At 32.2% G+C, this 24,561-nt stretch overlaps 1 protein-coding gene across 2 annotated transcripts in view; it reads left to right on the top strand.

Annotated features, from left to right (window-relative positions):
* Positions 1-379: 379 nt before the first annotated feature.
* The window catches only part of LOC122517033 (alkaline phosphatase-like), a 142,053-nt gene continuing 117,871 nt past the window's right edge, over positions 380-24,561 (top strand). For both annotated transcript variants that reach the window (XM_043635328.1, XM_043635327.1), the window contains exon 1: positions 380-2,465. In XM_043635328.1, coding sequence (XP_043491263.1) covers positions 2,372-2,465 — 94 coding nt within the window. In that variant the 5' untranslated portion in view covers positions 380-2,371. The remainder of the gene's footprint in view (positions 2,466-24,561) is intronic.

Genomic DNA, 24,561 nt, shown 5'->3' with positions numbered 1-24,561 from the left:
TTAGTGGCAGTAGGAGTAGAGTGGCGATCGAGATGTGGTTGAAAAAGAGGAGATAAGTAGTAAACAGCAGTTTCGGTCGGACAGGAATAGCGCGACGGCGCGACGCTTCGGCGCAACTGGACGAATGAGAGATAGAAAGGGAGAGAAAGAGATAAAGAGAGAGAGAGGGAGAGAGAGAAGGAGAGAGTGTATCATGTAGGTATGTATTTGTGTGAGTAAGCGAGAAAGAAAGAGAGAGAGAGAGTGTATCATGTGGGTATGTATTTGTGTGAGTAAGCGAGAGAGAGAGAGAGAGAGAGAGAGAGTGAGAGAGGGAGTGAGAGGAGAGTAGGGCGGTGGGTTGAATCGAGGTTGGTATCGGGCAGCATAGTGAGTCGCGCGATCCGTTCATTCGGGCTCGCACGGCTCGCATCGTCACAGATCGGGTACGTGCTGCTGCTGCTGTTGTTACTGCTGCTACTGCTACATCTGCTCGTCAAAGGGCTTCTTTATCGGAGCACTTCATATCGTTCTGCTCGTCTTATTGGCTGTTACTTTTTTTTTTTTATTTTATTTTATTTCTTCTTTCCTTCCTCTCACGTGTATACTTCAGCTAACGAGATTTCTCGAAAAAGGATGTCAACAATCAGCATGCCGTTCAAATTTCTTTTCTTCTCTCACTTGGAGAAGTGTACTCAATTTAAATAAAGTGGACAGTAACGAAAGTACGATTTCATTCGATCGACTCGTCGTATATCGCTTGAATCGTTTTTCAAAAAGGTGGTATATTACACGTTTAACATTTGAAGAAGCAATTTGAAGCTTGAAAAGTGGATAACTACGTTTGATAAAATAGTATGAAAAGAGTCGATTGGTTGGTGTTTGTTTCGTGTGATACGAATGCTAAAATTGCTATGTCGATACGCATAGACGAGTGTTATCGAGCTTATTTAAGTGATTAACGATACTTTAGTTTGAATTAATTCATCTATTTTCTACTTGATTTTGATCGTAATAAGAATTATTGAGTGAGTTTCGTTCTTGGATCTATTTGAAGAGGTATAGTTAGTTTATTTTCCCGCTCAGAGACGGGATCTGTGCGTCGAAGAGGCAAACGGAGAAGCAAGAAGCAACGATATACATTTTGTGCTTTGTGTGTGTGTGCGTACACGCGCGAGTGTTTGTACATCGGTTTACTCAGTGTCTTATCAGCGTACTTCCCTCCTTTCTTTTCCTCTTTCTCTTTCTTCCATCTCACTCTCTCTTTCTCTCTCGACGATGTTGCTAACATTTTTAATAATGTAACTGCGATATTCGTAAGCCGTTTGTATTTTTTCGAACATCGTGCTATTGTGTTCTAATATTCGTGGAATGAATTATTTTGAAAAATTCGTCGCAGGGGAAACTTTTATCCGGTTTAACAAGTATATCTCCGGTTAGAGCTTTTAACGAAGTTTAAGTTTTTAGCTAAAGGATTCGTGCTAAAACGATCAGTATGCGTTGATTCTCGTTGTTGATAATAACGTTGATAACGAGTTGACAAGATCGCATGATAGCGCATCAAACTCACGGGATGATTCGCGGTTTTGTTATTATACCAAATATAGGAAATCGTTATATAATATTTATGTTAACGTCGTTCGCGGTTCTATCGGTGTATTCTGTATTTCGTGTGTGTGCGTGATCCGTGTAACGGGGACACGTGGCCAGTATGACTCTCAAAGGTCACATTATCGTTAGCGATATTTAGACCGTTGGATCTAATGGGCCGACGTTTAACAGGCTATAGTCAGCTAACGTGCGTCCATTTAATATACACACCCTGTACGTATACGTTTGTTTCACAACACGGTGTCAGATTACTACAGCGTTCATCCCTTTCGCCCTCGTCGTTGCAAAGTTCGTCGTTGATCATTCTTGCACACGGTACCACCTTCCATTCGCTGCTCATTCGTTTCTGTCTCCATCGGTCTTCCGTGGAAGTGCCGTGAAATACGAAGAAGCATGAACTCGAGCAGAATGTTCTCTCTTTTGGGGCTAACTAATTTCCATTTCACCATTGATGATTACTACGAGTTAGTGGATTTAAGGGAACGATTGCCCGGCGAATATTATGGATTCAAATTAAAGGGCTTTCTTACGGAGACAGTGTACGAATGTGTAGTGCCAGATGCTAGTTAAGTGATATTTGTGCTGAGAGATAGAGAAGAATATATATATATATATACATAATATACATAGAACAACGTGTATATTGTATCAGTGTGTCGAGAACAGTTGGATTGTTCTCGTAATTTCCGTCTCCCTGGTCAACCCTAATCTGGTTGCATCGTTATTTGCTAAAGGGGGAATGAAGGACAGTACGTAGGGACTGGTCCTTCTCGTTTTGGAGATGTGCCGATATCTACAGCACACTACCACCCTCGCCCTCCCCCTCGTACTTTTGGCGATTCATGCGATCACCGTTGTACGAGCTGGCGAACAAGGTAACCATTATTGATGTGACTGATGCGAATAAGAATAAGATCAATGTCTTCCTTTCCACTTTCTTCTTGTTCATTATAATTTTTTGGTTTCGTAAATACTTTTGTTTCTTGCCTTTATCGCAGCATTACTTGATGTTTCTTAAGACAGCTATTTTTGATCCCTTATTCTTTGATCCCTGTTTTTGATTATCTCGGGAGATTCCTATCCCTTATTTTTTTTTTTTTTAAATATAATATTCTCGCTTCCATAAGAAGCCTTTACTTATTCGACAGATTTTTTCATCATGTGTTCTTAGTAAAGAAAGTGCATTCTTTTATGTACATACATAAATATATATACATACATTAAGAATGGCTCACATAACGAATCTTCATTTGCTCGAACTCTTGGAACATGCGAGTTCACGTGAGTTAACGCGAGTAGAGAAGAACTAACAGTACTGGTGCCTTTCTCACCAATTCCCATGCATTAGCCTTTACCGTTCTTTTCGTCCAAGCTTTTACGAGTTTTCGTGAAAGCTGGCAGACTTTTCTGAAAGCCTTGCTTCTTCTTTCAATCCACGTATTTTCTTTTTTAGGTTAGGATTACTTCTGCTTCGTTCGACGTTCAACTCATAGTGAAACGTTTCGATATTGATCAGACAATTGGGAATGTTCGATATTGAATGTCATTATGAAATAACACGAAGGTATTTTATTGACAGAGAAATGTTCTAGGAATTCATATTCTCTCATGTTGCTTTCCTATTTACTGCATTATAATTGGCATGTTCATTGTCACCTGGGGATAATCGGAATTAGCGATGGTTTTATCCCTTGTGATGAAGTAATTGATTTATTTGATTTATTATTTGTTACTTGATGTATGTATAAGAGAGAGAGAGAGAGATAGAGAAAGTGGCAGAGAAAAAAAAATAAATGGCAAAATATATTACGTTTGTATATTCTTTTGAGTTCATTTTAAACATACAATACTTTATTTCATAACGTGAAATAAAAATTGTAAAGAACCATATATCTAAAAGAATAAATAAAACTTATATTTCTATGGCATTTTAATGGCATGATTTTTATGGGTTTTCTTTTATAAAAAAAGAATCATGCTCATTTTCTTATCTTTTTTATCATTCGAAGGAGGAATAAAATGAAGCTTATAGAGTGTAGATACGTTTGGTATTGGAAAATGAGATTAAAGTGAGGTAGATTGTGTTTTACGAGAAGAGAGAGAGAGAGAGAGAGAGAGAGAGATAGTAGAGTTTTGTTTATATTCGTATATTTTTACAAAAATGTTTTCTATTTTCTTTTGAATTGTGTAAAAAAGAAAAAGAAAACAATTCTTGCGAAGAAAATAAAACGAAAGATAAAAATTAATTCTCGTGAAAGAAAACTGAGTAAAACACAAAAATCTTTGATATTCTTTTTTATTCTCTACGATAAAGAACTAACGAAGGCTCATCGTGAAGTTTTAAAAAATTTATGGAATATAGCGTATTTTTTTACGGTCGAGTATTGTTAGTTTATGTAGTTTATATTATATACGATATCTTATTTTTATAATTGAGTATATTTTTATTTCTTAATATTAAAAATATAAGATAAATTTTCCTGAATGAAATAAATTTATGCCACAATACTTATGTTTCCATTATTAAATATGCCTATTCGAACATATTCTCTGTTCCTTTCTTTTTCTATAATTTTTACTATAATGTGATTTAAGTTAAGTATTCATTTTCATTTTCAAATTATCAATGATTAAATGAAAATTTTATTATAAAACTTTTCAATTTATTTATCAGATGAGAAGTAATCCTCTTACATATTATTATTCGATTATACTCGTTCAAGTAAGCTTTATATTCAAGTGTTTTCAAGTATTTTCATTAGATAAACAAGATGTTTACAGATTTTTTATTTAAAAATGAAACGAAATAATAGTAACGGTAAACAATTACTTAAGATTATTGATATGGCAGAAACAAAAATAGGTTAATGATAAGAAACAAAACAAAAAATATACGAATAAGAAGCCATTTATGTCAGGAACCAAATATAAATGAATAAAATTTTTGTTTTCATTAACTGAATGTGTTTTTAATGAGTACTTACATAGCTGTTTCAAATTTGATATACTTTTTATCGATTTTAATTAACCTTCTCATTTTTCTCATTTGTGCGTTACATAAGAAACAATAGAATTTTTTGTTCACGATCCTTCCAACAGAAGAGAGCTTTCTCCTTTTCCTTTCGTCAACATTGTCGTTTGGTTTTCTTTGAATATCATACCGCAATGTAAAGTTTGAACGAGATGTTAACTTTATCAAAAGTATTCCGACTTTAGAACACGAAAACTATACTTCTTGTATTCTCTGTTCTCCCACGAGAAAGACAGAGTAGTGAAATTTTTTTCCCCATACAGTTAAGCATTTTTAATTTTTATTATACTTTTTCTTTCTTATCTATGATTTCTCAAAGATTATTCTTGGAAGAAGTCCAAACTTCTTACATAGAAACCCGTTTTACTTAGAAAGTAGGAATATTATGAACGAGACAAATCTACTTATATTTAACATTATTTTTCTTCTTTTTATCTAATACATAGTTTCAAGGAAAGCTGGGACACGCATGTTATATTCTCAAGAGCGCGAAAGTCAGTTATTTCATTTAAAAAGGGCTCGCTAACCAGGCAGATTTTAAAAGAAGTTTTCCTCGAGAACAATAGAAATTAAAGTAACTGGGTTCTGTCGTTTTAACGTCGAGATTACAAGTTGAACTTCCTTAAACGTTTTTACGCTAATCTTGCAGATTTTAAGAATGAAGAAAAAAAAAAAGAAAAATTAGTAATTGTCCTTGTAGCAACGTAAATTTTAAACCCAAGGCCGGAGAAATGTTGTTGAGATCTACGTCGAAATTAAAAGGTTCATTTACCTAAATCTTTTTATGTTAATGATATTGCAGTGTTTCAAGATAATAAAAAAAGAAAAAGAAAATTAAAGAGGAAAGGAAAATGAGGAAGAAAATGAAAAAGAAAAAGAACAAGAAACAAAGGGAAAAGAATAATTGTTTCGGTTAACAAAAAATGTAATGAAAAATAAACGAGTAGGAAAATGTTGTCAATGAGGGATCAAAAACGATCGTTGTCTTGTTTCAACGTGGAAAAGTGGGTTCTCATGACATTGCTATCTTCCTTCGTGGCTGGTAATTGTACACAATCACGTGGAGAGCATCGTAACGTCAGATACGGGCGTGCCCGTATTAACTTCTATCTCATAAGATTCCATGGTGATTACCTCGACTATGGGCTCGTATAAAATCCGAACTGTATACTGTTTTCAGTAATCTCCTACGATCTTAAAAGCCCACTCCATAGTGCCCGCTTTATATCCGACGTGCTTTCGTGCATAGAATCTACTGACTTATCGCCTTTCTTACATGGATGTTTCGCTTGATGATTTTCCAACAAGATTTGGCTTTACGTACAATTGAGAGGACGAGCGCGATGCAAATTTTCAAATTTTAGTTTATAAAATAAGGAGGAAAACAAATATACCCCTTTTTCAAAAAGATTAAAAGTCTGCTTCAAAATTATGCAGCATGATTTCTTCTTCTATCCTTTTTTTATACTTTTACTGAAAAAAGAGTAATAATTCGTTCCTGTATAAATATGTTATAATATTATTAATTTAAACATGTAATTTAGATATGAAATAAATAAAAAATCAAATATATATTTAGAAAGACAATTAGTTAGAAATTTAATCTGTCGTTGTTCAATGATATTTGGTAAAATAAGTTACAAAATACACAATAGTACTAACTTGATTCCTTTCGAATATTATTTTAGTAACATTGTAAATATCTTTGTGTAAAATAACATTTTGAAGATTTACTTGGAATGTTATCTTGAAAATGTTTCCCAATTAAACGTGTAGCATTAAGTTTTGTTAGTCGACCTAGTTCTGTTTCACACTATATGTAGTATTTTCATAATAATTATTTATATATATTTTTTTCGTTTAATTTCGTCTCGAAATATTTCGAACTTGTTGAAATTTACGAATACATTTTAGTTTTTATTATAATTGCAGTTTAAATATCAAATCGTAATTACTTGTTTCGCATGATGAGTTTACTCGTCATAAGACAAAATGTCGCCATTTCTTCATTACGAATGTACTCATCAATTAGAACTAATTGGTTAAAAAATACATAAATAGATGTTAAGATTTTGATATTAATTATATCGTCAGTCTATACTTGTAACGAATTTATTCAGTTGATATGTTTCAAGAACATCTTACAAGAACGGTATACTTGCTGTGGCAGCTGTCTAAAACAATTGTGTTGAACTCAACGCAACAATGGTGATATTTCGGCCACTTCTCATTGGCAAAATAATTCACGTGAATAATTTGAAATGGCACACAGTCAATGGAAAATTTATATTTTATAAATACATATTTGATGCTCTTAATTAGACGAAATATTTGATGGTTGGACACATAATTACTTGACACACAAGTTGACGTATTATATTTATTATATATTATATAAAACACATGTATATTATATACGTTCTCTTAATTAAATTGTAACATCGAAAAAGAGTCATGTCCTGGTAGATGCCAAATGAAAAGGCATCGTACATTTTTCATTTTATTTCAGCACACCGTCGGTGTCGGCGTTGGTGACAGCCTGCAGCATCACTCGTTGAGAAGGATGAATTGCAATAAGCTTTGTTGTCGCTCGGATCGTTTTTCCTTAATCTCATTTCTTCTTTTTCTTTTTTTCTTTAAGATTGAATGTCGTTTGATAAGATATTTGGTCATAAGTACTAATAATAAATCGCATCTGTTTTCCATTATTCATTCTTTTTTTCCATTTTCTTTATTATTTAATAATTTTTTTATTTTTTGTATTACAAAAAAAGAAAAAAAGAAATAATAATACAATGAAGCATTTCACGTAGATTTTTGTAATTGTATTTATTCGTTGGTTTCCGGGAAATGGTAACTACGGTTGATTAAAAAATTTGCACAAGTTATTCGGAAAATTTGGTGCCTTTAAATGACATATTTATAAAAATTAATTAGATAAATAATTATGTAGTTATAAAGAAGAAAATAAAAAATAATAAATAAATAAATTAAGAACAAAAATTATAATAAATAATATTTTCGGTAGTTGTTTCTAAACAGAAGCTTAATTAAAAGCGAACCACTCAGGAAAGGTGTTTTTCTTTTAACTGTGTTAGTTTTTGATATTAAAATTTGCAATAGTGGTGGGGAAAAAAAAAGTAGTAACAACAGTAGTACGTAAAACGAACGTACCAAAAGCTATTAGTATTCACATCGTACAATAGTCGTCACGTTTTCCACGATTGCAGTGTTTTTCTTTTACGTGAGCGTCGACCGTTAAGGTTTCTTCGGAAATCACGAAGTCGTTATGCGTGCGTCGTTTTTAATTTTTTTCTGACATGTTTCTTCTTCTTTTTCATTTGTTACGAAAGCAAGAAAAAATTGAAAGGAAATGTTCTGCATATTTTTCTTTTCTCTCTTTTTTTTTTATTTATCATAAGAATACACACACACTCACACACACACATATATAAATGTTTCATTGAGATAAAAAGAACATTCAGTAAAAAAGGAGTAGAGTTTTCTGATAATACTGGTCTTTCTAATGGGGTGGCAATCAATACTGACGTCTTCGAGATAATCACGAGGGCATCAAACAATACGCGTGTATACTGGTTTCGTGCGAGGACAGCATTTCTAGGCTCAATGCTTGACAACTTAATTGACTGTACTGTTTCGAACTGAATTAACAAACAACCTGTGGACAATGGATCTTTGTATTTATCCATGGAACTGTATTTATCCATGAAGCAGTTTCGGTATATTATTAAAGAAATGAAGTTTTAGATGTTAAAGAGTGAATATAGCGAATATATTTTACATCGACAAAACTTCAATGCTTTTTATTCATTTATTCGTTCAGCCTTAATGATCGTTTCTGGTCATTTCACATGTATTTTGTAATTTATAATAAATTACATTGAAATTGATTTTGTTAAAGATTATTTTACATTAATCAATTATTCTTATAAATGAATAATATACGAGAACGTAATATTTAAATTATTTTTTTCTCTCTCTCTCTCTTTCTTTCTCTTTATTTCATTTTTATTAAAGTCATTTAAAGTCAAAAGTATATTTTTTGAAAGAAGAATTATAATTGTAGCTTGTAATTCAAACTTTTCGTTTTGATTTGTTCTCAGCAGATTTTGTATCAGCTCGGAATTTTTAAAACCACCATTTACATAAGTATTTAACTAATGAAAAAGAAACTCGAAATATATGAATCGAATTAACTTAAATAAAATCGTTAATTTCGTTAGAAGATACTACTTAATCTTGTTTGTTAAATATCAATGGAAATTGAACAACATAAAGCGATACACAATTCTAGTATCAACCAACTTCTGGTATTGAAAGCCGCATCGTTCGATACGAACGAAGGTTAGTCAAAGTTTATAAATTTTCATCGTTCCGTTCTTTTGATCATCGAGCCAATTATTTTCCTTTCCAGTTCACTCATCCACTCATCTAACACGAATATTGCAATCCTTCTTTCTGCACCCCTCGTACGACTTAATTACTTATCGTGCTAACTATTACTTCGTGAAGGTTCTTTTATAGGTATGTATAATATATATCTACATATATATACATACCAATCGGTAGAAGAAGTTCGAAGTTCTTTCCCACTAATATACAGAGAGAACAGGGTGGTCGAAATTTCGATTTAACTTCGGAACTTTATAATTTTATAATCGAGCAACATTACAAAAGACCTACTACAATGATATATATATGTTACAGGCAATGTATAAATATCGGGCATTCTATAGAATGCCCATGTAAATTGGGTTATACGTATAATAAGCAGATATTTCACAGATTACCCAGTCATTCTATAAAATTCCCCGAGGGGTTTATAATATGTGCTTCAGTGGGGTGTAATTAAAGCCATGGTAGGGGAGAGACAAAAAATTCGATTCTATTGTATGTGAAAAAAGTCATGAAAATTTAAGAATCCCCTGTACCCTTCGTGTTCTAAATACACCCAACTAATGCACATTTCCTAAATTGACCGAAATTCTCTAGACATTTTGTAAAATAACAGGAAATTTAATAGAATATCTTACTACAATTTCTGCAATAATATATTGGTCGTAACATATATATAAATATAATATAATATATACTTATATCTGTATGTATGTATGTATCGATAGCTTGATATTATTTCACGTTGTTCGAGAAGGTGGAAACCTTAAATTAGAAGCTTCACGTCTCGTATAACATTGAAAATTTCTAATATACGTGAGTGTTCGAACTTGCTTGCAGATAATAATAGATCATTATCCAAGGCATGTATAGATGGAATAGGTATATCGAAAACTCGATACTTTAAACCTTACTATATCTACTTGACATGGAATGGCTTACGGGCCACTATAATCTCGGATCAGTCAGGATCACATTGATAGATCTTTCATATGACGTCGATATAGCCAGGGATATAATGATCATCGTATAATTTTCGGAAAGGATATTCCAATGTCGAGTGATAAATATTCATATGTCATTTGATTTTATAGGTCTGTCATCATCGTTGCAATCATCATATCCATTCGTTCTATTTCCACATAAATAATTCGCACGGTGGAATAATAATGAAACATTTAATTTTTTATTAAAATTACGCAGAGCTTATTACGCGTTAGGAAGTTTGAAGAACGCGAAGAGTAGTTTTCAAACATGCGCGGGAGTAAGAGAATTCGAAACTTTTCAAAATTGTTTATACGTGGATTTTTGTTTTAAAAAACTGATAAAAGAGCTAAGCCAACGTTTCGTTTTATTCCTGTTTGAAATGGGAAGAAACTTACAAATTGGACGCACGGAAACACATTCGAACGAATTCGAGCTTGCATTTTTTAGCTGCGTAAGATTTTACAGGACAGTCGTAGGTATTACGTACGAACGATGAGATTCGATCGGTACACCGATTTATGGGCCATTTGTGTATGTCGTTCGTCATCGAGAGTCAACGTTTATCGGTCCTACCGATATTTCGACTTTTATCTTTACTTTTGAACGGAAAAATGTCAGCTTTGTGTGCGTATGCGTGTAAGAGAGAAAAAGAATGATTTGATAATGGATAAAAAGCCTATCATCTCACCTGCCAATCGATAATTTTTTTCCAACAACAGCTATCGAATATCCGTTAACGATTAGTTTTGCGATTCAATTATGAAACATCGAGGGAACCTTTGGCTTGCTTTTCTTTAAAACCGTTTATTTGTTCGATGAATTTGAGAGAAAAAGAAAAAGAAAAGAAAAAAAAGAGCAAAGAGAAAACTTGCGAATACAAGTGGAAAAGAAAAGTTCGACGAATTTTTTGTTGGAGAAGGGGTTAGAGAAAAGTGGAGAAAAAAGAAAAACAGATGAAGAAAGAAATAAGAAAGAAAAGAAAAGAGAAAGGAAAGAAAAAAAAAGAAAAAAAAAAGAAAGAAAATGTAGAGAATAAAAAAATAAAAGGAAAAGAAATACGCACTAAGTAAGCGGTTAGAAACACAGAAAATCCAGCCCCATACCGGTTATTTAAAAAGAAATACGTGCTATTTTATATAACGGCGAGTTAAATAGAGGAAAATAATTCACAATTGTAAGGTTTTTCTCTTCCACGTGTATTCAGCCAGAAAAAGTTTCTTTCATCTTTCCAAATTCGCTTCAGCATCGCAAGATGCGAACTCTTCCCAGAGAGAAAAAAACTAAATCGAGCGGGTCGCCTATTTCGTGAATGCATTTTCCATCATTTCGTGGCGTTATCGAATTTCGCGGGCTACGCTCTCTCGCACGTAGGCTTTTATTCTCGAACGTTGCGTAAATTTTTCGGTCGCGGGGAGAATATAAATCTCCCCGCATTTGATGTCGCGTGTCTTCGGAAAACTCTTTTTCCCTTTCCCTTTTTCATTCGTGAAAAATTTCGTTCAATCCTTTTCTTCTCTAACCTTTTTTTTTTCTAAAAATAAAACAGAAATCGAAGATGAAATGTGTTCTCGTATATAATATTTTGTGAAAAATATTCAAATGCATAAATATCTATTTCTACTTCCTTTTTCCTGAAAATTGTTCGTTAGTTATTTCATGTTCGATCGATCAGATACTTAATAAAGTAGCTTATAGTAATATTTCTAATATATAGTAAGTCCCAGAAGAGTAATCGTATTCCGATTGTCAATTTAAATCAATAAATATTTATTTGCAACGTGATATTTCAATATTCTTATATACAGAAACATACTGTAGAGTTATTAAACTTGTAAATTTATCGCAAAAGAACATTTTGTTATTAAAGAAGTAAAATTGTAGATAACTGATAAGATAATTGATCTCACGTGATATGGTGAATCGTTTAAAAAGTATAAGATGTTACCCTTATTTTGTAAAATCCGTTAATTCAGAAAAAAACCAGCTATTACATAAATTAACCATACCGAGACCAGGTAAGGTATAAAATGAATATGAAACAGAATTGTATACTTCCAGTAGATAATATATATACTAAGACCAATGATTTTATAGTGAGAAATCTTTACGTTTTTAAATACTTTTTCTTCGTAATACCTTCGTCTTATCGGTTATCAGGACTTGTCGTTAAATGGACTTTCATCGACCATCTCTCGTTCTCTCTCTCTTCTCTTGAGAATAATGTAGCGTAAATCGTCCTGTCTTCCGAAAGATATAAATTCTATTTATCTCAGTCGGCATTTAAGGCTTTCCTTTAGAGAAAAGCTCTCTTTACACTCCTGTTCTGTTTGTCTATCTTTCTCTCTCTCTCTCTTTCAGCATTTTGTACTATTCTAAAACTAGATCCTGAAAGGCATTGTGATTCAATGTTTGTAACGGCTTTGTAACAATCCCTGACGTATTTCTCACGCACGTTTCGCTTCTCTTGTTACACAATGTGAGTCCAGCCAGTAATGGCAACACCAACAACAATAAGGAACAACGGATTATTTCTTCGTGTTTTCTTACTCGGTCACGTTTCTAGTTTATAGACCAGCTTCCTTCTCGAACACGTCCTATTTTCTTCTATGACTTATCAAACGTTGTAAAATTCGGTTTTGTGAAAAATCGGGGAGAGGCCCGTTAGCCCTTTTCTCGTCCTTCACCAACCGTATATTTTTTTTTATCGGCACGTTGGAACGACCGTTGTCCACTTAAATCAAAAACTGTTATCGTATCTCGAGCCTTTTATTTCTCGCTCTCTTTTCGAACCGACGCTCATATCCCTTTGGGATCATAAATATCCTGGGATTTCTTATTTGACGGAATACTTCTTTTAGCTTTCATTTTCTATTTTAGGCTTTTAAACTTCTTTTTATATATTATTTAGGATTAAATTCTATTTTAATTTCGTGTTAAATAACTTGCATTCATTTTTGTCAACGCGCGATATTACACTTTTATTCATTTTAGGCACTACATAGTATGATAGCTTTTTATACAGAATTCGATTATCAAATTTCCGAAAAAAAAATTAGACATTACATTTAAAAAAAAAACCGATGACCAATGTAGTCTAACTATGCAGGAAAAATTTTGTCATACAATGTATATTTTACTAGTTATTTTGAAACGCCACGTTCCGTGACTAAACCTGTATATAAATTTAATCTGCTGTTGTTGAATGATATTGAGTAAAGCAAGGTTCAATACACAATGATACATCGAAAATCGAACACCTATATCTTCATTCTTTTCAAATATTATTTTTGTAGCATTGTAAAAATCTTTTGAAGATGTACTCGATAAATAATCTGGAAAATGTTTCCCGATTAGACGTGTAACGTTACGTTTGATTGGTCGAATTTGTTCTTATTTCGTTTAAAAATATACGTCTTGAAATTTACGAATAGATTTAAGTTTTTATTAAAATTACAATTCATATATATGTATACTCATTAATTACAGTTAACTGGTTAAAACAAAATGTCCTCGTATTGTCCGATTTGACATAAGATCTTCAAATAATATCATAATTTGTTATAAAAATCTAAGAAATATCACTTATAATTGTTTGCGAGATAATGCAAACACATCTCTATTTCCAATAATAATAAGTTGTTTAACATGATCTCGTTGAGATCAAACATTCTAATTAATCTATTATATGTTGTATAAGTTGTGGTCTTCTCTAAAGACTAATTTCCTTAAAAATGTGGATAAGCGAATTAATGGTGTTTGCTCGCTGAAGGCACACACACTTACTTTAGCAAACAAGTTTCTGTTTCCATCGTTACTTCCTACCATTTCGTCGTGTTCATTGAACCATGCAACCATAACGCAACCCAGCACGCTTAAAAGTATTCACCAGATTATCGAGTGGATGAGAAATCAGAAAAATTAATAAAATCTCATAAATTTAAACTATTTGCTTCTTTTTATCAAGCAAACTCTTCTGATTTCTTTCTCTTTCCTATTCTCTTTTCTTTGTAGCTGAGAGAATTTAAAGGGCTCGCATAAAAAATTATCGGAGTAAGAAGATATCCATTTAATAATGCATGTTTATGCCGTAAGGTAGGATTAAGTCCATATGAAGAGATTATGGAAACCATAAATTATATATTGTTACAAGCAATACGCTTTTCCAAGCAACCTTTTTCTATTTTATTTTCTTTAGAGGAAAAAAGAATAAATACAGCTTCGTTTCAACGTATGCATTTGTATATTCATGTATAAATGTATCAATGACGAATCGTCGAAGAGCATCCGTTGCAATAAATTTTCGAGGAGCGTTCGTCTTTTTCGTTTCTGCGACTATGCGCGTTTAATGTAACATAACTTCCGATTTAGCGCGGGCATAATTTCGCGGATTTATGAGGAGCGGTATGGTTCTCGTGTAATTTCTCCAAGCGATATATGGTATATATTACATTTATTCACACGTGTTCGCATTGGTATATATACGTATACGCGTGTTTTAACGAGATACAAAGGGATATCATTTTCGTGAGTTTCATTATTTTACATATCCGATCGCGATTCTTCGTAGCAAAACGAATATGAGTGACACGTTAATCCGTGCACGTTGAATTGCAATTAGAATATATCGGTTTTTCCTTTCTCTGTATAAACGAGCAAATATCAGTATCCATGTATATGCGTTCCTTAGTCTCTCTGTGTGTGTGTGTGTGTGTACGGATGCATTTATTTGCGTGTATACGTATGTTGATAACATATTTGTCGGGGAACATATTGTATATCAAAACGAAAGAATTATTTACGATTTCGAGGGATGTAACTGCTATGTGTATATACATGCATATACATAGGTACACATGTATACATACGTTTGTTAAATCCGTTTCGTGTTCGGTCGAATATTTCGAATATAAAGCGACGATATCTTGAATAGCAGTGCGAATATCGCTATCTCGCCCGGTCAGATACTACGAAGTACGCGCCTATGGACGTTCGCTTAAGTGGAAAATGGTAATCGGACGGTAAAAGAGTGCGGTTCGGGGCGTTGCCGCGTTTTAAACTCGATGAGTCGCGGTTATTTTGCATTGTAGATTCCAATTGTCCAACGGCGACCACGGGGAAACGTAAAATCTCTCGCAGTAAAGGCGGAAAGCTTTTTTCCCCTTTTCCTTTCTTTTATATCTGGGTATCGTTCTGCTCGCTACCTGAAAACTTCATTCCGAACGTGGCCAAATTTGGAAAATTAAATTTGTTGAGATTCGACGCATACGTTTACGTTTAGCTAATCATATCTCGAACGCAGAAGAATCTCTTTCGAAATGGTTAACTTTTTTTTATAAGCAGTCAAGTTAATTATACAATAGTGTCAACTATGATGAAGAATCGTTTGAATTTGTTATTTTTCTTTTTTTTTATTTGCTTTTCTTTTCGAAATCCTATATTTTTACGCGATCAACTAGATTACTTTCTTAGCTCAAAAAATGAATGATCTTCTTTTGGCGCATTGGGGAAAATGTAATGGGAGTGATTTTGTTCCGAGCGTCTGGAAAAACGACACCATGAAGTTTGTCGGTATTTACGACGCGCGGCAAAGCGATTTCAAGTATACGGCATGAAGTTGTCTTCTCTTCTTCTTCCCCCTTTTTTTCTCAAGCGGGTCACCCATCCAAATACTAATTGTACGCAGCGCTGCTTTACTTAAATGATCGAAGCGAGAACTAATGCTGTAACCGCGCCATGGCTGTTGACGCGTGAAGAAATTCCATATATCTCTCTTATATTTAGTGTGGACTGATATCTATATTTTCATATTTTCTTTTTCTTTTTTTTATTCTTTCTTATATATATATAATAATAATAATTATTTTTTTTCTTTGAAGTTTTTGTTTTGAAGTTATTTTTGAGGTTTTGAGGTTATATTCGTTTTGGTACGGCAAAGAAGTATAACTTCTTATGTGCGTACATAAGTACATACACCAGTTTTTTTATTCTTTCTTATATATATATATATACAATAATAATAATTATGTTTCTTTTTTAAATTATTTTTTTCTTTGAAGCTTTTTCTGGAAGTTATTTTTGAGGTTATTGAGGTTATATTCGTTTTGGTACGGCAAAGAAGTATAACTTCTTACGTGCGTACATAAGTACACACACCAGTTTTTTTATTCTTTCTTATATATATATATACAATAATAATAATAATTTTTCTTTTTTAAGTTATTTTTTTCTTTGAAGTTTTTTTTGAAGTTATTTTTGAGGTTATTGAGATTATGTTCGTTTTGGTACGGCAAAGAAGTATAACTTTTTACGTGCGTACATAAATACACACACCAGTTTTTTTTTCACAAGTAATATAGTTATTCATCGACAGATTGAAGTTCATCTTTTTAAACGAAATATTCTTTTCCTACGATAGGACGTACCTGCGACTTAGTCGATTCCCCTTGGGATCGCCAGAAGCAGTTTCTAGGATTTCGAAAACGCTCGGAGAATAACGGTCCAAAATTGAACACGTTCGCGAGACTTCCGTTAGCGAGATCTTAAATCGAAATCCCGAATGGATTCGTTCGAGTAGAGGTAGAAAGGTGGGTCGGTACTTCCGATAAACAAGCTTTATTTCGAAAGTGAGTAGCCTTCGTTTAACCGTACCAAATGACTCGTGAATAAAGCGGTACTTTCAATTCTGCAGGGAACAAAGACCGTATCATGTAGGAATTAAGTTCAAGCGAACTTGACACGAGTTACATATTACCATGTGGGAACCATTATGACGCTCGGCGTCGATTATGTATGAACAAGTTACATGAAAGTTGTATGAAATATTTCGAGAATCAAAATTCACCGTTTTATTCTATTTCTTACTAAATTTTCCAACTAGATACGAAGGAAGGAACGTTTTTAATAGCTCTTAAATAACTTAAATAAATTCGATTCTATTATATTGGCCGTTGTAATTGTAATATAATCCTAAAAAGTAAACTACTTGTTCCGGTGAAGCGGAAGAATAAATGCGGAGAAAAGAAAAAACGCAAGAAAGATAAATTTTGAGAAGGGAAAAGAAAAGATAAGAATAAATAAACAAAAGTGATATATAATAGAAAGAAAAATCATTTGAACGGTAGGGTGGATAAAAAGTGATAACGATATGCAGGAAAACAGGCGAGCAGCTTTTGGCCGATTAAAGGAGAGGTTGCACGTGCGGATAAACATGAGTTCTTGCATAATGTTTGCACCAACGCTTTCTTGTTTAGCATAGTATGGCTTTCATCATAAACTAACATAAGCTCACTTGTCACAAGCTGTTTTCGCCCAGTTGTAGGAACTGGTGACAAGGCGCAATAAGTCGGATCGAGCGAGTTACATCGTAGCGTCTCGGTGATCAGACGGTAAAGCGGATTCGGCCAACCTTAATCTGGCGAGCAAACGCCTCAGATGAATGTTCAACGCGAGAATATCTCGTGGGATTAAATCTTTCGAATATTTTTAAAACCTATGAATTCTTTCGATAAGATGAAACTAATGTGAGTCACGCGATAGCAGTTGAAATCCGCAGACTTAACGTTCGGATTTTACGCGATATGAACAATTTTTTTTTTTTTATCTCCGTTAAGTTCCTTTCGTATCGCGTCTTATGACAAATGACATTCTTTTTTAAATGTTACTCAAACTCGGCGCATCGTTCGTATCATCTTTGTACTAGATTCGAAATTCAAAGACCTGCCAGTAGAGATTTCTTTATTAAAATCTTTTATCTGATCTCTCGGAGAAGTTATATATTTTTCTCTTTCTTCTTTCTTTCTTCGAATAGGTAGGATAAGTATTGTACTTTCTAGAGTTATTCAAAGCTTTCCCTCGGGTGTCTTTCAACGGTTCATTCTTTTTACATCTCCTTTCATCTGAAACTGCTCTTATAAGAAATAAGCTGATTGTAAGTTATTAATATTTCACGTTCATTAACCCGGTGTATTTAACGCTATTAACCGCAAGAGAGAAAAAATTGAGCTCGACTGAGTCATTGTTCTTTCTTTGAAAAATTTCGCAAAAAAAAAGTTAATAAGATTAAATAAATAGCAAAATTGTTTGAACGTCTTTTACGGGTCTTTAACAAGCTACCATAGTTTTTATTTGGAAAAGTTCGTTAGGATCGGAGATTGGAACGATCGATGTTTGAAGTTAGTGAAGTTGTTCTAGAATAAAACCCTGTTAGTTTTTTTCTCTCCAAAAAATCGTGCTACTTTTTAAGCTTCTACCAGGAGTAGCAAGTAAACAGAAAAAGCAAAAAGAAATCGGTAGAATCGCGAATCCTCGTACGCCCTCAGAAACGAGAAAGGAGTCTAGAGGAAAGGTTTGAATTTTGCATGAATTACAATTGCGACGATGCGATTCTTGAACCGCCTCGAATCTTATTTTCCATATAGTAGCTTTAAAAAGAGATTTTATTCGTTCGATCGAGAAGAATTCTGAACCTTTATTATCGTTTCCCTAAGAATATTATTTCCGCTTTATCTCATTTAAAAATTCAGATATGGATGGTATCTTCCAATTAGTCCACTATCATTAGTGAATTCGATGAGATATGATTATTATAAAAAGCAATTATTTACTGTTATTTACTTACTGCCAGAATTATTTTGCGTCTATAAACCTGCTTTAACTGCTATATCAATAATTGTTATTAATATACGGATGAATTTTCAAATAAACGAACCTGGCGATAATTACGCGGCGCTTTTAGATTTATTCGCTGATATGATAATATTCGATTTCACTTAGCGTAAGTATACCGATATTATTGATATTTTTATTATTATTATTATTATTATTATTATTATTATTGTTTCTGTATAAATTATATTTCAAAGCTAAATGTTCTTTTCGTTTTGTTAAAAAAAAAACCGTCGAGACCATCATAGATGGATAATTCGTTATTTTTTAACATTCTTCGAGAACTAACGCAAACATGTTTGTTTTTCCTTTTTTTCTTTCTTTCTTCTCCCCGCTCTTACGCAAACGTCGAAATCTTTTTAACTTCACCAAACGTTGTTTGCTCACGATCAACCTGAAGTTCCAACTATTTGTCGTGTTTACGTGTGTCTTCTTCGTCTCCTTTTCTTTAACCGATCGAAATGTTATTTGTTATTTAAACAAAGAGTCTCCTCTTCAGGGTATTTTATTCTTTTCTTCCAATATAAAAGGTATATGATTTTATTTAAAATTTTTTACAAATTTATTATTAGAACTGCTTCATTTTCGGCTCATTTAATATTTCATTCTCGTAATATTCATTCATATCTCGTACGCAGTCAGATTAGACATTTGAGAAGAGCAGTGAAAGTCCATTTAGAATATTACGATCCTTATGATATCTATTATTACATAAATATTTAACCTTTTTTCAGAAACAAGTTTGAAATAACTATGTAAATTTAAAAAAACAGGATTAAAGTAATCAAGGTAGATTTATTTGTCCAAAAAACTTATAAGTAGTATACTTTACGTTTAGTATTATCATTTGTTTTATCGAGGAATGAGTATTTTTCTTCAAATTGCTCATTAATAAAATAAACTTACTTAAAAAAAACTTTGTACTTAAAAAGAGCATTAGCCTGTCCTAATTCCCAGAATCACTCTGTATAATCTGGAAAATGTTTTCTGATTAAACGTGTAGCGTTAAGTCTAGTTAGCCGAGTTTGTTTTACTTCGTTCCCATTAGATACGGGTATTTCTATAATAATTATTTATACTTTTCTTTTCGTTTAATTTTGTCTTTGCCTAGAAAATTTTTTAAACATCTTGAAGTTTACGAATATATTTTATTTATCACTAAAATTGTCATTTATAAATATTAGATATAGTAAATACTTTTTCCGTATGACGAGTATACTTATCAGTAGACAAAATATTGCCATATCTTCATAACGGGCATATTAACCAATCACAGCTGACTGATACAACTCTGATATAATCCTTAATCCGTAATATATAAATTTGATGTAAATAGGTGTTCCATTGTTCATGTATTTTTTGCAATAATTGAAAAATGATTTAGATAATCGATACACACATTAGACTAGCTACCGACATTAGAAATAGAATTTATTTGATAACTTAGAATCAATGGAAAGTTATAGGTAGTGTGTGGTACTTAAACTTGTCCATTAGCGGCTACTAGGGCGAGTACAGTGTACTAGGTAAAGTGTAATAGCAAGGCTTTTAACCAGTATAGTTGAGAGGAAACAGTCGTCCAGTTGTACTCTACGTGCTTCAGGCGATGCTAGAATTGAACGTTAAGCAAAATAGCCAGAGCAATCCGAATCATTTCAAATTCTCGGTTATCTTGTAAACTTCCCGAATCCGTAATATGGTGTCTAGAATTTAAAGCTTTAATAGAGACATCTTGATGTGCCTATCGATACTAACTAATCCTATAGGCCAGTCAACGCGGGCCAAACCCGGAACTTTTCTTGTTTATGCTTCAAAATTTGACCTAAGGGTAAGTTGACGACGCTGAATCGAATGGTGCTAATTATAATAAAATCAGCAACCGGCATCTTGGGGAAAAAGGGTAAAAAAGGGTAAAATATAGCCTTATCTTAGAATCTAGGCATTTAATCGAAAAAAGTTTCAAACAAAAGTTGTAGAGAATTAAAATATACATAAAAAATGTTCTATGAGTTATCTTCGTATTTTCAAAAATAAGCGAATAAAATTGGATTGAAGATGGGAACAAAATTTTAAGAGTGGGAGAAGGCAAGCTTATCCCTCCGTCGCGTTTTACACGCGAGCGAGCTAGTATGCGTGCGAGCGTCCGTGTGCACTAATACACAAACGAAGGATCTTCGGCAATCTTCGGGACTCTCGGTCTTGAATGAAAGTGCGAGTGAGAGAACAAACCAATACTTCTCTCTTTTTATTTATCATGCGATAACGAGTATTATTGTCCTTGGCCATCGATTGTTGAGCCTTCTGATATTTCTCTTTTTATATTTTTTCTTTCGGTAGCGAGAATTTTACGTCTTGGCCATCGAGCGTCGAACGTTTTGTATACGAGTGCGAGTGAGAAAGAAAACCGATATTTCTCTCTTTCTATTTTTTCTTTCGGTAGCGAGAAATTTTCGTTTTGGCCATCGTGCGTCGAGCGTTCTATATATCTATATATATCGGCATATAAGCGCGGCACTTTTAAATCGAATCTTGATGCTTATGGCACGCCGTTTCTTTATTTATTGTCAAAAATAATGAACCTTGAGTAAAAAAAAATAATTCATTTTAACAGAAACTATTATTATTTAGTTGAGAGTAAAAATAATGAATTAATTTTGTGTCTCGCCATAAAATTAATTAGAATAATTAATTGATATAAATTCTTTGCCTCACAAAAATTTATTTGTATATCAAATTGAATACGTATTCTCTTTAAGACGAAATTTAAAATTTAAATATTTTTCCTATTAAATTATGTATTTTATAAAATTTTAAATTACTGACTTTTTGTCTCGTAAAAATTTATTAGTGTATCAAATTAAATACATATTTGAAAAAGAAGAATTTTATATCCACACATAAAATTAATTCAAGATATATATGAAAGGATATTCTAAAAACGTGGAACTTATTTTTTGTCTATACATAATTTTAATTCATTTTTATTATGTTATAAGAAAACAGTAATGCATTCTGATTCATCTTCGAAGTCTGAAGAATTGTACGAAAAAAATTGAGCAATTATCAAGTGGTGCGTTAGCCTAAGTAGTAACGTCTTCGCTTCTCGCGCTGGGTATTTAACGTTCGATTCTTTGTGGGGGAATTATTTTTTTTTATAAGTTTTTCTATCCTTAACAAGGAGACGGTCAGTGAGTCTCACCTCAGATTTTTTTCAAATTTTGCACTAACGATATAAATTTTATTAGGAAATCAACATTATTACGCGAGTAATAAAATTACCAATTATAAATAAAATAATATCTAATAAATAACAAAAATTAATTTTTAACGTGCCGAAACGATACATTTTTTAGGATGATATTTACAGGATGAATTTGTAATTTAAGTAAAAAACTTCCTTTATTTGTGCAGGATGTAAAAAAATTCATTGCTTTTAATTTTTTTGTAATAATTTTAATTTTTTTTCTATATATAATTAGAAATTAGGAAATGTAAAAATAATTTATATAACCTAAGGATAGAAAAACTTATAAAAAAAAATAATTCCCCCACAAAGAATCGAACGTTAAATACCCAGCGCGAGAAGCGAAGACGTTACTACTTAGGCTAACGCACCACTTGATAATTGCTCAATTTTTTTCGTACAATTCTTCAGACTTCGAAGATGAATCAGAATGCATTACTGTTTTCTTATAACATAATAAAAATGAATTAAAATTATGTATAGACAAAAAATAAGTTCCACGTTTTTAGAATATCCTTTCATATATATCTTGAATTAATTTTATGTGTGGATATAAAATTCTTCTTTTTCAAATATGTATTTAATTTGATACACTAATAAATTTTTACGAGACAAAAAGTCAGTAATTTAAAATTTTATAAAATACATAATTTAATAGGAAAAATATTTAAATTTTAAATTTCGTCTTAAAGAGAATACGTATTCAATTTGATATACAAATAAATTTTTGTGAGGCAAAGAATTTATATCAATTAATTATTCTAATTAATTTTATGGCGAGACACAAAATTAATTCATTATTTTTACTCTCAACTAAATAATAATAGTTTCTGTTAAAATGAATTATTTTTTTTTACTCAAGGTTCATTATTTTTGACAATAAATAAAGAAACGGCGTGCCATAAGCATCAAGATTCGATTTAAAAGTGCCGCGCTTATACGCCGATATATATAGATATATAGAACGCTCGACGCACGATGGCCAAAACGAAAATTTCTCGCTACCGAAAGAAAAAATAGAAAGAGAGAAATATCGGTTTTCTTTCTCACTCGCACTCGTATACAAAACGTTCGACGCTCGATGGCCAAGACGTAAAATTCTCGCTACCGAAAGAAAAAATATAAAAAGAGAAATATCAGAAGGCTCAACAATCGATGGCCAAGGACAATAATACTCGTTATCGCATGATAAATAAAAAGAGAGAAGTATTGGTTTGTTCTCTCACTCGCACTTTCATTCAAGACCGAGAGTCCCGAAGATTGCCGAAGATCCTTCGTTTGTGTATTAGTGCACACGGACGCTCGCACGCATACTAGCTCGCTCGCGTGTAAAACGCGACGGAGGGATAAGCTTGCCTTCTCCCACTCTTAAAATTTTGTTCCCATCTTCAATCCAATTTTATGCGCTTATTTTTGAAAATACGAAGATAACTCATAGAACATTTTTTATGTATATTTTAATTCTCTACAACTTTTGTTTGAAACTTTTTTCGATTAAATGCCTAGATTCTAAGATAAGGCTATATTTTACCCTTTTTTACCCTTTTTCCCCAAGATGCCGGTTGCTGATTTTATTATAATTAGCACCATTCGATTCAGCGTCGTCAACTTACCCTTAGGTCAAATTTTGAAGCATAAACAAGAAAAGTTCCGGGTTTGGCCCGCGTTGACTGGCCTACTAATAACAGTGTCTTAATTATTTATTATTTTCACAAGAAAACAACTGTAATATATTTATTCTTATTAAGTTGATGCAAAAATATAATTGTGAAATTAATTGTAATTATATATAATTATTTATAATATATATAATTACATTATTATATATAATTACATATTTATATTATATATAATTTATATATTATTATTTATATATTTATATTATATATAATTATATATTATATTAATTGTATATTATATATACAATTTAAATGTCGAGTAATCGTTGGATCATATACATTAAGTTCTTTTTTCAACTTAAGTTACTTTCATGAGTTTTATGTAAATAATGGTATTTTAATCATTATTTTCCATAATTAAAGAATCTCCTCATCTTTAATGGCATTCATTTTCATCGCGAATATTGTTAAATTAATATTTAACTGTATGTTTGCTAGTACGTTATCTTTTAGTTAAAAGAATGCTTTATATTTCGAGAAGTTCTGCTACTTTAAACCATAATTTAAACTCATATAATAATATTGTGTAAATTTACTTCTTCCCGTGATTAATTTAATCCTTTTGTACTTTAGTTCTAAATACACAACTAACTTCAATAATCGGAGTCTACTGTCAGTCAACATGTATTTCTGCACATTACCGTAAATTGTTAGTTTTATAATCATTATTTTTATTTATTTTTAGAAATAATGTTTAATAATTATAAAAAAACAACATCAAGAAAGGTCTGAATAATTAAAAACGTAGAATTTGTTATTTATTTCTCATTACTTCTCAGAATATTCCCGCTCTGACTGTTTTAGTTTAGTAAAAAGTGAAAATCTTCAAGAGCATAATATTCCGCAGTTGGTGATAAGCGAACATTGTGGTTTCCGGAATATTCCGCAATTGTTGATCAGTAACATCATGTGCAGATTATTCTGTTTGCGAATGCAAAAGGGTTACGGAC

The sequence above is a fragment of the Polistes fuscatus genome, unplaced genomic scaffold, assembly GCF_010416935.1.
Source record: "Polistes fuscatus isolate 324 unplaced genomic scaffold, CU_Pfus_HIC Scaffold2, whole genome shotgun sequence".
Lineage (NCBI taxonomy): Eukaryota > Metazoa > Arthropoda > Insecta > Hymenoptera > Vespidae > Polistes > Polistes fuscatus.
Note: the sequence above shows the minus strand (reverse complement) of the source record. Positions and strands in the feature narration are given on the sequence as shown.